At 42.8% G+C, this 14195-nt stretch overlaps 1 protein-coding gene across 3 annotated transcripts in view; it reads left to right on the top strand.

The window, feature by feature from the left end:
- Positions 1-13406, top strand: part of nhsl2 (NHS-like 2) — a 140122-nt gene extending 126716 nt beyond the window's left edge. For 2 of the 3 annotated variants that reach the window (XM_084550144.1, XM_084550143.1), the window contains 6 exons: positions 1416-1598; positions 2281-3370; positions 3467-4625; positions 4770-5082; positions 6254-6371; positions 7072-13406. In XM_084550144.1, coding sequence (XP_084406270.1) covers positions 1416-1598; positions 2281-3370; positions 3467-4625; positions 4770-5082; positions 6254-6371; positions 7072-7402 — 3194 coding nt within the window. In that variant the 3' untranslated portion in view covers positions 7403-13406. The remainder of the gene's footprint in view (positions 1-1415; positions 1599-2280; positions 3371-3466; positions 4626-4769; positions 5083-6253; positions 6372-7071) is intronic. The other variant, XR_014699203.1, reaches the window with a different exon arrangement.
- The last annotated feature ends 789 nt before the right edge of the window (positions 13407-14195 follow it).

Here is a 14195-nt window from a genome sequence, read left to right as displayed (position 1 = left end):
TCTTAATGTATTGGGTATTCTAATTTTGAGAAAACAACCTGGACACCTATCTTGAGACCCTTGGTTTGAAAAAGAATCATTTTTACAGTTAATAAAATGAAGGAGCTGTTGAATTTTAATGATGGTAGCTGAGTAATGACCCTAGACCAGAAATCTGAATTAAAAAGAAAACAGCAAAACTACTGAAAAAAAATATAAACTAACAATTTTTGTTGTACTGGCAAAGTAGGTATATTTTTCATTTTTTTAGTTGTGTTGGCTATGGTTGTAACTTGAGAATTAAATGAACAGGTGTAAGAATTTATGGACGAGATGGAGAGAAAGTTGTACTGAGATTACAACTGGGAAAAATAAATAAATAAGGGAATTAAGAGAAAATAATAATAATAAAAAAAGATTTATCTTTCTTTGCAACATTTGCCATGGTCAAACAGTTTTAAGGTAATAAGTGTTACTATTAGCTGGGAGGCAAGGAATCTAGGAAGAGTTACCATTAGCTGGGAGGATAGGAATTTCGGAAGAGCTACTATTAGCTGGGAAGCTAGAAATTTAGGAAGAGCTACTACTAGCTCGGAGGCTAGGAAGCTAGAAAGATCCACCATTAGCTGGGAAGATAGAAAGCCAAGAAGAGCTATTAACTTTAAGGATAGGAAACAGGAAGTGCTTCTAATAGCTGGGAGCCTAGGAAGTGAGGAACAGCTACTATTAGCTGGTAGGCTAGGAAGCTAGGAAAACTACTATCAGCTATTAGCGAGGCTAGGAAGCTAGTAAGAGGAACATACTGTTGTACAGAGCTGGTCTCTCCTGAATCATGCTGATCAGTTGTTCTATAGTTTATTCATATTAGATGATCATGTTGTTGTGGAAATTTGTATCTCGAAGCTAACAACCAATCGTCATGATCTCTTGGAGTGACACCACCCATTCAACATCACCAATAGCCGGACATCGGAAAATGGCCAACTGTCAGCCTGTTGTCACTCGGGTCACTGCCCAGAACTAGTCTCATTTCAACTTTTCCATTCTTTTTTTTAAAGCTTGTTTTCTTTTAAAAGTAAACCATGCCGAAATTACAGTTATTCACATTGTGACTTCTGTAAAAGTCAGTCTTTGTGTTATTTAAATGCAAATACAAAACTCTGTTTGACACTGACCGCTTTGTCCTAAGCATCTTAAATTTGTGACTTGAAAACACTGCCAGCCTTTTAAGGATGATTTCAGATCAGCCAACGTTCACATGAATCCAGTTTTTCCCTTCATGTCTTCATCTCTCAACAGCCATAATTTAATACTTTATTGCCATGTTAAAAACATGATTGGCTTTAATGTCTTATTAAATTTATTGCGTGTCAAGTGAAATTTGTCTTCCCATCCTCTTGTTGACCTTCTTGCTCCTGCATGTCTTTCTGCTCCAGGTGAAGGGGGAGGACTGAAATTCCACGGTGTTGACCTCCTCCAGCACTCCCTGTCCCCATCCCCCTCTCCTGGGGACCCCTTCCCCCATCAGCCCCACTCCCTGGAACCTGTGACGGACACACCGCACCAGAATCTTCCACTTAGGAAGACGCATTCTGACCTCGATACAACCTTACCTACAGGTGTGTGAACATTAAGTAGAGAGCTTACCCTCCTCTGATGTTTTTTTTAGTTCAGTTTCTTCTTTGTTTCTGTGGTGCAGATAAGTGTTGGAGTTTTTTGGGTACAGAAACACATTTGTACAAATTTTACTGCACATGGCTTTTTGTAATTTTTTTTACCCTAGTTTTTTGGCCATTTTTTCTGTTTTAAATTAGTGGTACAAAAGTTAAAAAGTTTATTGGTTTAATTAATCTTGGGGAAAAATATTCTTTTCACTATATTGTTGTATGTTGGTTTCCATAAGGTTATATTACCTTATATTACCAAACTTCACTTTGAGACAATTTTATAGGGCTTCATTGTGTCAGGAAAACAAATTAATCATTTCTCTTTTTGCTTTTCACCAACCTAATTTAACAAAGACAGCCGCAGAGATTTATGTAATCATTTCTTCCTCCCTGTATTTGCAGGGAAGGACAGTGCCAGCAGCCAGGATCTTTTCATGCCTAATTGGTTTATTCACAACAACAGGGATATTCAGTCGCAGGGTAGGAAAGGTTCATTCAAACAGTTTAACCTGAATAAGGCCTTAATTGGTGATTGATAAGAAACAAAAAAAAAAAATCTTTAGATGGGCAGCTGGGACCAAATAGAGAGTTTTAGTGTGTACAGTGTGTTGAAATTCTCCTCTCTCCTTTACAGATAACACTTTGGGGCAGCGTGCCCCAGACCAGCTTCACCCAGGAGCTATGGACCACTCTGGGCTGCTATGCTCAAACACACCCTCTGCTTCCTGGAACGGACCTAAGGGTTCCACCTTTTCTCCTGGAGCGTGGAACGAACCCTACAGCTACAGCATGAACAAAGGCCCCGCTGTTCCACCCAAGCAGCACAGTGTCATTGGGAATGCCAGAGGGACGCAGGATGGTGTGATGTTGGTGGGCTCAGGACAGTCAGTTAGCTCACATTCCAGCTCATTCACAGCCGTAACAGACCCTTCTGGGAGAGCAGGGAACAGCGTTCTAGGGATGGGAAAGCGGAGCGAGACTGAAGGTGCTGCAGCAGATGGAGGAAGAGGAGGAGGAGGAGGTTGGGAAGCAGGGAGAGGGCGGGAGAGGTCGGCACGTTCCATAGCAGCACAGAATGCCTTCAAGTTCCGGGAGCGTTCACTTTCCACGCCTACAGATTCTGGCTCTTTTTGCTTTACAGACGGTAGCCTTGGCCAGCCAGATGGTAATATTATGTCTACAGGGAACGGGAACACTATGGTTATTGATCACCATCAGGAGCGTCAGCACTTCCTGGGTTTGGGCGAGAACTATGCCCTCCTCTACCCTAGGGGGAGCTCTGAAGACAGCGCCAGTACCACTGACACAATCTCTATCACAGCTTCAGATTACAGCACAGAGGGCCGTCTGCGCCTCCGCTCTCGCTCCATCTCGCTGAAGAAATCGAAGCGCAAGCCACCGCCTCCTGTGAGGAGCGTCTCTCTCATGAAGAACCTCGGAGATGCCGAAGGGAGAATCCACCATGAAGTCGGGCTTTACCGTGATGGCCGGCCAAAGAGCCTGCACATCCCCAGAGACCACTTCCCGGACTTCCAGCCGGATTTCCTTCTGCCCAGCTCATCCTGCTCCTCCAAAACCAGTGTTGGTGAGCGGGGGCTGTGCCAAGGAGGGAATGATGGACCACCGAGTCTTGAGATCCAGGCACCAGAGAGGGAAGCAGAGACAGAGATGACCTTTCCAACTCACTGGCAGCTGGGAGAGTGGAAGAGCAATGACCCCTACAGGTGACCCTCTACTGAGTTACTACTTTTTGATCTTTCGTGTTATCATTTATTTTAAACAACTTACTAAGCAATTTTCTCTCATTTTCTCTTCCCTAGATCTCTGTCGGGCTCCAGCACAGCAACAGGTACCACAGTGATTGAATGTATGAAAGTCAGAGGCAGCTCAGAGTCGCTTCTTGACTCTCCTTCCACTTCTAGAGCAACCTCTCCATCACAGCTCTCCATAGAGACTGATGCCAAGGCCTCCTCACCCTTCAAACCTCCAGGGCTTATGTCTCCATCAAGTGGCTATTCCAGCCAGTCAGAGACTCCCACCCCAACTGTTCCACTCAGTCAAGTGGCAGGTCAGGGGACAGCTGGGATAACAGGGTGTAAAATGCGCCCCAAGATTCCAGAGCGGAAATCATCGCTACCATCACCTAAGGACCCGGCTGCAAGGTCCAGATTGTCCTTTGAAATGCCTGGGAATGCACATCTGGAGCTGTCATCAATTAAGCCAAAGCAAAAGGCCAGCAGACGACATTCTGACACCTCAACAGCAGCAAAACCAGGAAAAATCAGCCCCAGTTCATCACAGGCATTGCCTGTGGTTACACAGAATGAGCTGAAGACTGTTCGGCTTCGTTCTGTTTCTCGTGGTGACCTAGAGGACTGCCCTGATGGGGCTTCTGACACCATTGAAGAAGAACAGCATGGTCGAGACCTAGGCGAGGATCCCAGCCCACCACCCACTCTACCTAAACCCAAACCACCCGTCGCTGTCAAGCCTCCCTTACCCAAAAGGCCCATTAACCTCCTTCTTAAGTCTCCTTCTCCCTCCTCCACCTCCCCCCTAGCCCCTGACTCGCCTCCTGCTTCCCCTGTGGACCGACCAGTGCCTCTAGGCAACATCTACAAAGTCATGAAAAAGCCGAAACCCAAAAAACCTCCACCACAAACAAGTCCCACCATCCTCCCAGATTCAAATTGTACATTTGCCCCACATACTGCCTATGATTACCCATTCCTTCCCCACTCCCAGTCCCTCTTTGATCTCCCTCCTCTCCCAGATCCACAGCCTCTCCTGGAAGACCCAGTGTTGGAGCCTGAATTTGACGCTGACCCAGAGATTCATCTTGGGACTGGGGACGGAGGCTCACTCCCTTCTCCCTGCAATAACCAGGAAGCACCGGAGCTCCAGGACAAGAGCAAGACACTCCCCTCAAGGATGACAATCTCCAGCTTATCAGAGCTGTCAGACAAAAAGAAACCCAAGGTGAGGAAAATATTTCTGAAGAAATGGCTTTATTTTATGGGTGTCCTCATGGACAAGGGTGTCCTGGTGGATAACAATAGAAATAAAGATTTTTAATGCTGCCTGTGTCCTTTAAGTAATTGAAGCTTTCTCATTGCTATCCAGGTGCCACCTCCAGTTCCCAAGAAGCCAAATGTCCTTCTTTTTCCCACATCTGTCCACTCATCCACTAATGGCAGCACAGACCGTCAGATACCACTAACCGACAGCCCTGTGGGCCTGCCGTCTCCAGTAGGAACATTCTCACCAGAAGATATTCCCACTAGTCCTGGTGTTGCAGACATGGCTGAGCAAAATGAGAACCATATGGGAACAGAGGAGGAGGACAGTTCAAAAGAGTCATCACTGCAGTCATCGCTCCAAGATTCTTCTCTCACAGAGCTGGAAGGGAAGATGGCCAGTACGTCGGTTGGGGCAGGTATGTCAGATTGGAAATGAACAATTGTTTATCATCGTGTGTGCTTCAGGATATTAGAGAAAGTCTTTCGTTTTACCTTTCATTTTGACCAAATCACATTTCTGTGGCAGATCTGTCAGTCATACTGTATGACTACCACGTCACCAAATTATACTCTGGAAATGTCACTTTTGAGCAGCTGTCACTTATCTCAGGGTTCAGGTTTGGTGGTTCAATCCCCATTCAACCAAAAGCTTTGTCCTTGAGCAAAACACCAGAAGTTGTTTCCCTTGGCAGCTTCCTCAATTGGTGTATAAGTGAGTGAACAGGTGAAACACTATGAAGTGTTAAGATATTTGCCATTTACCAACATAGATTAAGGCCAGTCAAAATAAAACTTTAATTAGTACGCCACTGCTCTGCCTCAATTGTGTTTTATTAGAGATATGTTCCAAACACTCTCAGGTATCATGTCGAAGTTATGGCTACAAACCTCACTATCAAATGTAGTTGCATGCAGCAAGGCTAACCTTGCTAGGGTCTAATGGAAGCTGTTTTCTTTTCGTTTTGGTAAAAGCACAATATTTAATTGGGGTCTTTTTTTAGTCTTTAGATTTGTATGGTGTTGCCCATAATGTGTTTTCTTTCTTTTAAGTAGCTGAGAACTGAGCTATGTTGCACTGTCTGTCTACTCTAAAGATCAGATAAATGGGCAATTACACACTGATACTTGTTTTTAAATAAATCCTGTTCATTTAGATTTTTGGCAGAGGCTGCTTAACGCCTAACATTTTTCTCCTAAAATTTGTTATGCTTGTGTTATGATGTCAAAGCTTCTACATTTGATTGGGATCCTTCCCTGCTGGTTTTGATACATAACCTCCTGATTCTGCCAGAGGAGACATCTCAGGTTTTGAATCAAATCAAGACCCTTCGCTCTAAAATTGGACTGAATCAAAACACAGAGTTGTTCATACTGTTTGTGACAGTGAACGTGACATTTATCATTATTATCTCATTATTACCCATTTTTTCATGCAATCTAGACAGATTTATGTTCATGGGTATTGATGAAATGTGCTTTTTAAAAGAACACAGAGCAAAACATTTACAGATCTGAAAAGGTGGATTGATACTGCATAGATATAGATATACTTTGCAAGTTTTAATATGATTTCTCTGTCTCGTTCAGATGAGTCGGCAGCCGATGAGAAGACAGTTCTCCACATTGCAGAAGAAACAGATGATGACCTGTTAGCCAGCACACCTACAACACACACCACCGAAGACTTGTTCACCATAATACACAGGTATGAATGTGCACTCAGGCATCCAAGGCAAATTCAAACATAGATTATGGTATAATCTGTGATTCTGCAGCAGATGTCTTCCCCCACTGGTTGTTGGGCTGTTTTGGCAGTAAAAAAAACCCAAATATTTTCGCAGCAAAAATGCTTTCAGCCATCACAAAGCTCGTCTGGTGTCTTTTCATAACCCGCAGCATCTGATCTGACAAAGTACACATAGTCTTGTTGAAAAGGCGTGAGGTGCGCGGGGTTGAAGGTTCCTTAGCAACAACTACATATACAGAGGGTTACTGCACGACCAGTGGTTCTTTTTTTTGTCCTTTTTTTCTTCTGATTTACTCTGTCTCTCACACACATTTATGAACAGAGCCACACATACAGAAACGCAAGAAAGCTGGTCTCTAAGCAACAAGTGTTCATGATTTTTACCTTGCTTGATTCTGAAAATAGCCTGAAAGGCAGACGAGAATGGGTGAGGAGGGGAAAAGGAAGATCGGGAGACACCGTTGTTATCTCATCATACAGGAGAGCATGGAATCCCATCTGTAGTTACAAATTCATTATTCTCTAAAAGAAGGGATGTCAATCCAAGTGGGACTCATTTGGCTTGAGGAGTACATTTTAAATGATTAACTGAATAACTGAAATGTGCTTTGTATCCTCTTGTTCTTCACGTTAGCGAATAAACTCTTTACTCTTCCAGGTCCAAGCGAAAGGTTCTGGGTCGTAAGGAGCCGTCGGACTCCTTCGGCAGCCGCCAGAGCCTTGTGTCACCGGTGAAGCACAGCACTAGCGGCAGCGACCTCCGAAATCTCACCTTGGGCAGCAGCCAGAGGTCGAGCTCCCGCAATGAGAACTTCATGGCCCTGCTTCAGAAGAAAGGCAGTAAGTCTTCCAGTGGAGCGAGGGTCTCTGCCATGGAGCTTCTAAAAAGCACAAACCCCCTAGCACGACGCGTGACAGAGTTTTCAGCCACTATGACTGCCGAGGGAGGAGAGGCGACATCTGGGAACGACAAACCCAACGATCAGTGAACCGAAGTGTTGTTAAAAGATGTTAGCTAGCTTGCTGTTGACTAAGCTACCCACCAATTCTACAATCTGCCACCCACTGGGGTTAGGGCCTTCTGACGAATATGCCCAACTGGATCGCTCCAACTACTGATTGACCATTTGCACTGTCCAATCCTTTCACATTGGAGCACCTTTTGGACAAAATGGTCCCTCCCATGGTTGGAGCGCTGTTGTTCCCTGTCAAACCGGCCCCTCTAGGAAAGCAAGGCACCAGTGGAGAGAAAAGTTTGCTCTCACAATATATCCAATATAAGGTGGAGGTTGTTTTCCTCACTGGGGATGTGTTCAGTGTGGAGGCCAGGGTGGAGGAGTAGAAACTGGGAATGTAAAGATACGGAGTGGATATCTTTACTCCTGGCTCCTTCTAGATGTCGACGATAAAAGACGTCACTGAAGACGACAGTGGTTAATATATCTGAATCTGTGTCCATATTGATGCACGGGGATACCACAGAGGATCAGTAATCAAATCAGTCCAAGAACTAAATGGAATTACATACATGTGAGGCTTTCACATGTTTCATCCACGATTCAACCAAATTCCTCCAGCAAGTAGCAGAACATGAACTGAAAAAGGAAATATGCGCGTTCCTTGGACGCCGTGGCTCTGTCTTCTCTCTACGGCGACTGCAGTTCCATGGGAGCCCTGTCATTTTGGATGAGAAGAAATACCTAAATGAAGGATTTACAAAGAGAAATCACATGGGGGCTTTTTGCCGCCAAAGATGAGGCATGAGCATGTTATACATTTTGTTGCTTGTGCTGCAAACAAGAACGTGGACCTTCACAAAACATTCCACAGAGACACCGAGCAAATGGACGACACTTTGGACACGTTCATTGGCGTCGAAGGTCGTTTACGTGGCGCAGTCATTGCACCGCCGCTATATTTTTCCTCATCAGTCATTATCTTTTGGTTCTTTGTTTAGATGTTGTTTATTTTTTTGCGTATATTTTTTCATACACGCGCCAGGTGGCCATTTACTGTACATGTTTAATTGGATCATACTGTATGTACCATGTAAAAAAAAAAAGATAAATTTAACATCTATCAACAGATCTATCACTTGCAGACACAAAGACTAAAAATAGTGTACAAAGCAGCAGGAAGCTTGGACTACAAACTGCCCACACAATAAAGGGAAAACACACGCAAAGACTGAAGAGCAATGCCATGACAAGACAAGAAAACCCCAGTCTACACAAGTGTGAGTGTGTTTGTGTGTTGTGTGTGTGTGTGTATATATATATGTATGCAGATGAAACCATGCCTGTGGAGTTTCTGTATGGAGAGCATGAAGCAGGCCTGATAACTAAACAGGGTTTTTATTCGTTTTGGTCTCTGGCGTTGGGACCAAAGGAATGTTAAAAACTACAAACAAACCAGAGGGGACCTATCGGTGCATACACATGTGTATGTATGTATGTGTCTATAGACTGAAATGCCAAGAACAAAGTGATAGAAAGAGAGAGAAGAGAGTTCTCATGTGTTTGTGTGATTGGTAGTGTGTGCAGTGTACGTGTGTGTAGCTTCACAACAGCCCTTCCTTTAGCGAGCATTCCCCCCTTCAACATTCGGAAACCTAAGACATTCCGGAACCAAAAGGATTGAAGAACCAGCACGCTTCCGGGATCCAGATTAAGCATCCGCCCTTCATCCATAAACAGCATAAAATCCGGAATCTAAGAGACTCCATAACCAAGAGGATTCTAGAACCAGTACTCTTCCGGAATCAGGATAAAGCCGTCCCCTTTCTTCATACAAATACAAACACATTCGAGATTACAGAACCTAAAAGGATTCCTGACCCATGAGGATTCCAGAGAGTAGATTACCGAAGGAAACACGTTCTAGAGCCCTGAAAGGTCCCGGAATGTCTGTCGGTAGTGTTGTGTGCAGCCATTGCAACACTAATCACAGACCTAGGTCCATCCACCGGCAGTTTCTGTTTGTCTCCGTTCACGTTTGCGGTGTCTTTCGTCGCGAAGAGGGGGTGACGGTGTATGCTGCCCATCTGTCTCTTTTTATTTCGCTGCTGTAACATCTCTTCTGACAGATAGCACACTCTCTTTCCTCCCCCCTTATACTGCAACCTCTCTCTCTCTCCGTCTCTTGTAGCACCACCTCTCTACCTTTCTCTCATTCTCTACCTTGACCTGCTGTCCTTCCTTCCTCTTTTAACCTTCTCTCCATCTATTCGTGGCCCTCCCCCCCTCCATTTTCTCCTCTTCCTGTCCCTCCCATGTCTTTTTCCCTCTCTTCGACCTCTGTCTGCATTCAGCCTATGCATCTGAGCTCAGCAGAAGACGCGACACCGGATGAATGTCAATGAATGACTGTTAAGAAAAAAGATGCTGTTCTTAGTTTGAGAGTGCAAAAAACATTTTCTATCAGTACTTATCTTCTGCCTTCTTTCTTTCTTGCTCTCTTAAGTTTTTATATTTTTCTTTAGTACCCTTGTAACATGGAATTGCCATGGATGATTGAATAAATGAATGAATGGACATGGTTTTTGCATAAAGGACCTTGACTTTTGGACTGTGAACAAAGCGCCCTTTGGCCATTGACCAACCATCATCAGTTCTGGATCACTGTGGGGGCAATGTGGTCGTTCTGATTAGATGTGGTTCAGCGGCAACACCTGACTTATCCCCCTGCATGGATATTAGGAGGAGGGAACCGTTCCTGTCCTGACTCCCAGTTGACAAACTATTTCTCGGTGCTATTGAGTCATAGCTCCCCCTAGTGGATGGAAAAGGAAGAACCACACACACACTTACAGCAGAGGAGAGATACAAAAAAAACTCCTTCACACACATCTCTCTTCCCTACAACAATCCATTCAGGTATTCCATCATCCTGAGAAGAGATAAAGTATCACCATCTACGATGACTAGTCAAGTGACGCTTGTTTTAAATATTTAGTGAATGAAAAAAGATAAACCTATGAAACTCTGTGTTTGTTTGCCTTGTATACCGAATTATGGGCGTGTTGCTTCAGCGCCTGTTGTGTTTTTTTTATTTTTATTGTACTATTATTATTATTTTTTTTTATTTCAGCTGCCTTTGTAGTACACACCCAAACACAACCTTTGCTAAATCTGGCCAAAATAAGAGTACAATGAGAGCATTTACATTTGCAAATATTTGCCCAAATCTGCATTTATATGCAGACGATGGCGCTCTTTTCCCAGAGAGCAATATCTCTCTGATCAATGATTAGAGAGAGAGACAGAGAGAGAGAGAGAGAGAGAGAGAGAGACAGAGAGACGGCCACTAGATGACAAAGCTGCAAAGATTGTTTTTGAGCTAGACTCGACAAGAAAGATACAAGTACGGTGTTAGGAACAAAAGAATGTCTCGGCACATAACTGTATGGTGTGTCGAGGATCAGCTGTGTTTTTTTACTTGTGTGTTGACAGATGGCAGATTCCCTTTAAGCGGGATGTAAGGAGAGGTACAAACAAACAAAAACATATAGGTACACTGGTAAAAAAGAGTGCTATCCCTTATGTACAGTAAAATTCAGAAGTTGCTTCCGAAGCATTGATTGGGTTAATCGCTGGAAACATTACTGCCAACACCATGTGCCATATTTGCACAACTTTCTTGAATTTTTCTGAAAGGCAACAACACATTTACTGGGAACACGAAATTGTTCCTCAGCACAGCACAGGAAAATCTGATTGGGTTTTTTTTAGCAACCAAAGACATATTTCTGCCAACAGAGCAGCTCTGCCTCCAAGTCTGGAAAACGAAATTTCTAAACTATGTTGACAGCTCATCATATTGACAATAACATTTCTATGAAGTGTAAAAGGAGAGCTGATATTTGATCTATTATCACATCTTTTGGAGGGAAGGCGGGAGGGAAAGAGAGGAGCAGAGGTTTGATTCTGCTGAATGTGGGGATTACCACGCTGACATTTATGCGTTCCATCATCTTTTCCTTCACCTCCTCTCTCCCTTCGTCTCAGCTGTCCCGTGAGTGAGAGAAGTAATCATGTTAAAAGCTTTCCCTTCTCTCTCACTCTCTTTTGCTTCCTTGCAAATTGATAAAAGGTACCGGGGGGGGAAACAGGAGGAAAAGACGCTGAAATGGCTCGCTTATTAATTTCAGCTTAATTTTAGACGATATGGAACGACCAACCTGTTGCTAGGAAACCCGTATAAAAGCAGCGGAGAAAAGTTACCAAGTGTGGAACACTTTGAGTTCAAGCAAGGATACTTTCCTCTAAAGCCAAACTAAGTGCAAAGTTGACAGTAATGTGGTAAGTGAAAAGCCAAGCTGCAAACTAAGAAGTTGACCACAACTCATCCCAGTGTTTGCAAAGGACTTACAAATACAATCTGTCAAAGTTTATAGAGAAATGACCACCACAGACATAAACACTTTAACCCCTCTCTACAGTACAAATACATCATTTTTATGTTCCGTTTTTAATAGTAAATAATGACCCAAAGCCTTGGTTAATGACTTAAATGGAATACTCCCGTAAACATACTGAAACATTACTAAAATACATTTTCAAAGTGTAATACATTTCAGGTTGCTGTCCAAACGTTATGTCTTTTACATACAGTCATTTGTAATACCAACAGTAAATAAGTTGTCCTATTGCTTCTGTACTTTTTCACGTAGAGTTGAGTTCACGTAGTGGCGGAGGCGTCCACACACCAGGGGGCGCTGCAGAAAGGGATTCACGTGACATAAAATTGCCGACATCCATCAGATAATCTGGCCTGAAAATTTGATGCTAGCAAACACAATAGCACACTGAGCTGTGTTGGAGCAATTTGTACAACTCTGATTTTTTTAATGGCATCTGACCATGTAAAGAAAACTACAAATAACTCCGAGTTCTGCTGCCTACAGCTGTGGGTGGTGAGCGCTTGAAACTCACATGACTATGGTCTGTTAACAACCCAGTACTCACCTGCATGTTGAGGAATTTGCCACTTGGATGAGTTGTGAAACGTCTTCAAGACAGTAAGACACCTTTTGTTTCAGCATTGGTTTTTGGGATAAACCATGACCTGGATGACTGAGAATCGTCACAGACAAAATAAAGTATGCGGTTTTAATTGTATATATAAGCATAGCATGCTTGTTAGCATAGCATGCTAATGCTCAGAAATGGATATTTCTTGTGTCGAATGTGTTCGTACCAATCAGGTTTTGGAGTCAAAGCTAAACTACTAAACATATATTTTCCTTGTAGAGCGACTTTTAGATAGAGATGAAAATTTAATGAAGATTGATGTAGATTTTCGCTTTAGCTCCCTACAATATAGCAATTAAAAAAGTCTGACTTTACAGGATGAAACATAACTACCATGCCTGTACATTTTGGATGGACAGACTTTTTCAGACTTCGGTCGATAGCTCTAGATTTCGTTAAATCACAAATCAAATGGAAAGTTTAATTTCATTGTTGTATTTTAGTAATACTTTCCCTTTTGAAACTTAAAAAGTGTGGCTTTACAAGAGAGTGAAAGAGTGTGAAAAATGCGGCTGCAGATTTGGGTCCAAAGACTTTTATTCCAGGAGCGGCAGGCGGGTGAGCTTTGCTTCACTCTGACTTTTTAGCGGTACTTTGGAGTGCTAGCAAGCGCCACCCTTCTGCCACTCCAAGCAAAGTAAAACAAACACCCATTTTAAAACCTTTCGGTGTTGTACGGGCAGCTTATAAAGACACAGAGATGATACTTAGAGAGTCACAGAGAAAGACATATTGGAGTTATTCTATTTTTGTTAATCCTCCTTGAAAAAAAAAAAGAAAGACATATTTAAAGGAATATTCCGTGTATGTATTGAATACCCTCTGTTTTCCTGCCCCATCCAATGGCGTGACCTGTGGCTGCGAGGTGGCGACTCACATAAACGCTTCCCTCCACAGCAAGGCAATGCCAGTGTGATGAAATAATTATTATATCAGTATAAATAAATTATTTTTCTTGCTTACAAAACCCTGAATGTTTTGTTTTGTGTGTATTCAACCGATACTTTTGCTCCTGGCCTGCTAGTTGGCGAGGTTATGCTCTGGATGGGAGTTTTCCCTGGTGAGACAACAACTCTTGTTAATTGGCTGTTCTGTCTACGCAGTGAACGTTTAATCATTATCAACCCACTTTATTTATTTATTTTTAAAGTGCGCGTTATATGACAGTAAACAGCTGTAGTACATGTAGTGTTTTTAATTTGCTTCTTGTTAAATGTGAAACCTTGGACATCAGGACTAGCTTCTCAGGCTTTCTATATCAGTTTGAGTATTGCTGTCTTAAAAACTTAAAAGGTAGTGGTTTTAACATTGCTATTGGATACACAATACTTGTGTTGGGACGAGAAAAGTTTTTAAGAAACACTCGTATTCACCTCGTTAGTAGAAGTTTTTATACTTTATGAGGTATTTACTGACATTTTCAGAAATAGTGGAAGTGAATAGTTAAATTAACACAATCTCACTTTGTTGTATAGTTTTCTTTCTAATTTTGTTATGTCTGAGGAAAAGGTTGATATTCCGAATGGCCTCAATCTTTCACCTTGCAATTCTTATACCTTTGCATTTTCTAATGAAGTAACCTAGTCGTTAGCTTGCTAAACTGTTAGCCTCTGTGGCTTCTAGACAACAAAAACTGCCTAGCAGCAACTTACAGCTAAGAAGAAAATTAAGAAATTTGTGTACACTACTTCCGGTGTTCGCCACATTTAAAGGCGGCATGTGATTTGGACCCGAGGCTCCAGGAAGTCTG

The sequence above is a fragment of the Chelon labrosus genome, assembly GCF_963514085.1.
Source record: "Chelon labrosus genome assembly, chromosome: 1".
NCBI lineage: Eukaryota > Metazoa > Chordata > Actinopteri > Mugiliformes > Mugilidae > Chelon > Chelon labrosus.
This window is presented reverse-complemented; position numbering and strand designations above follow the sequence as displayed.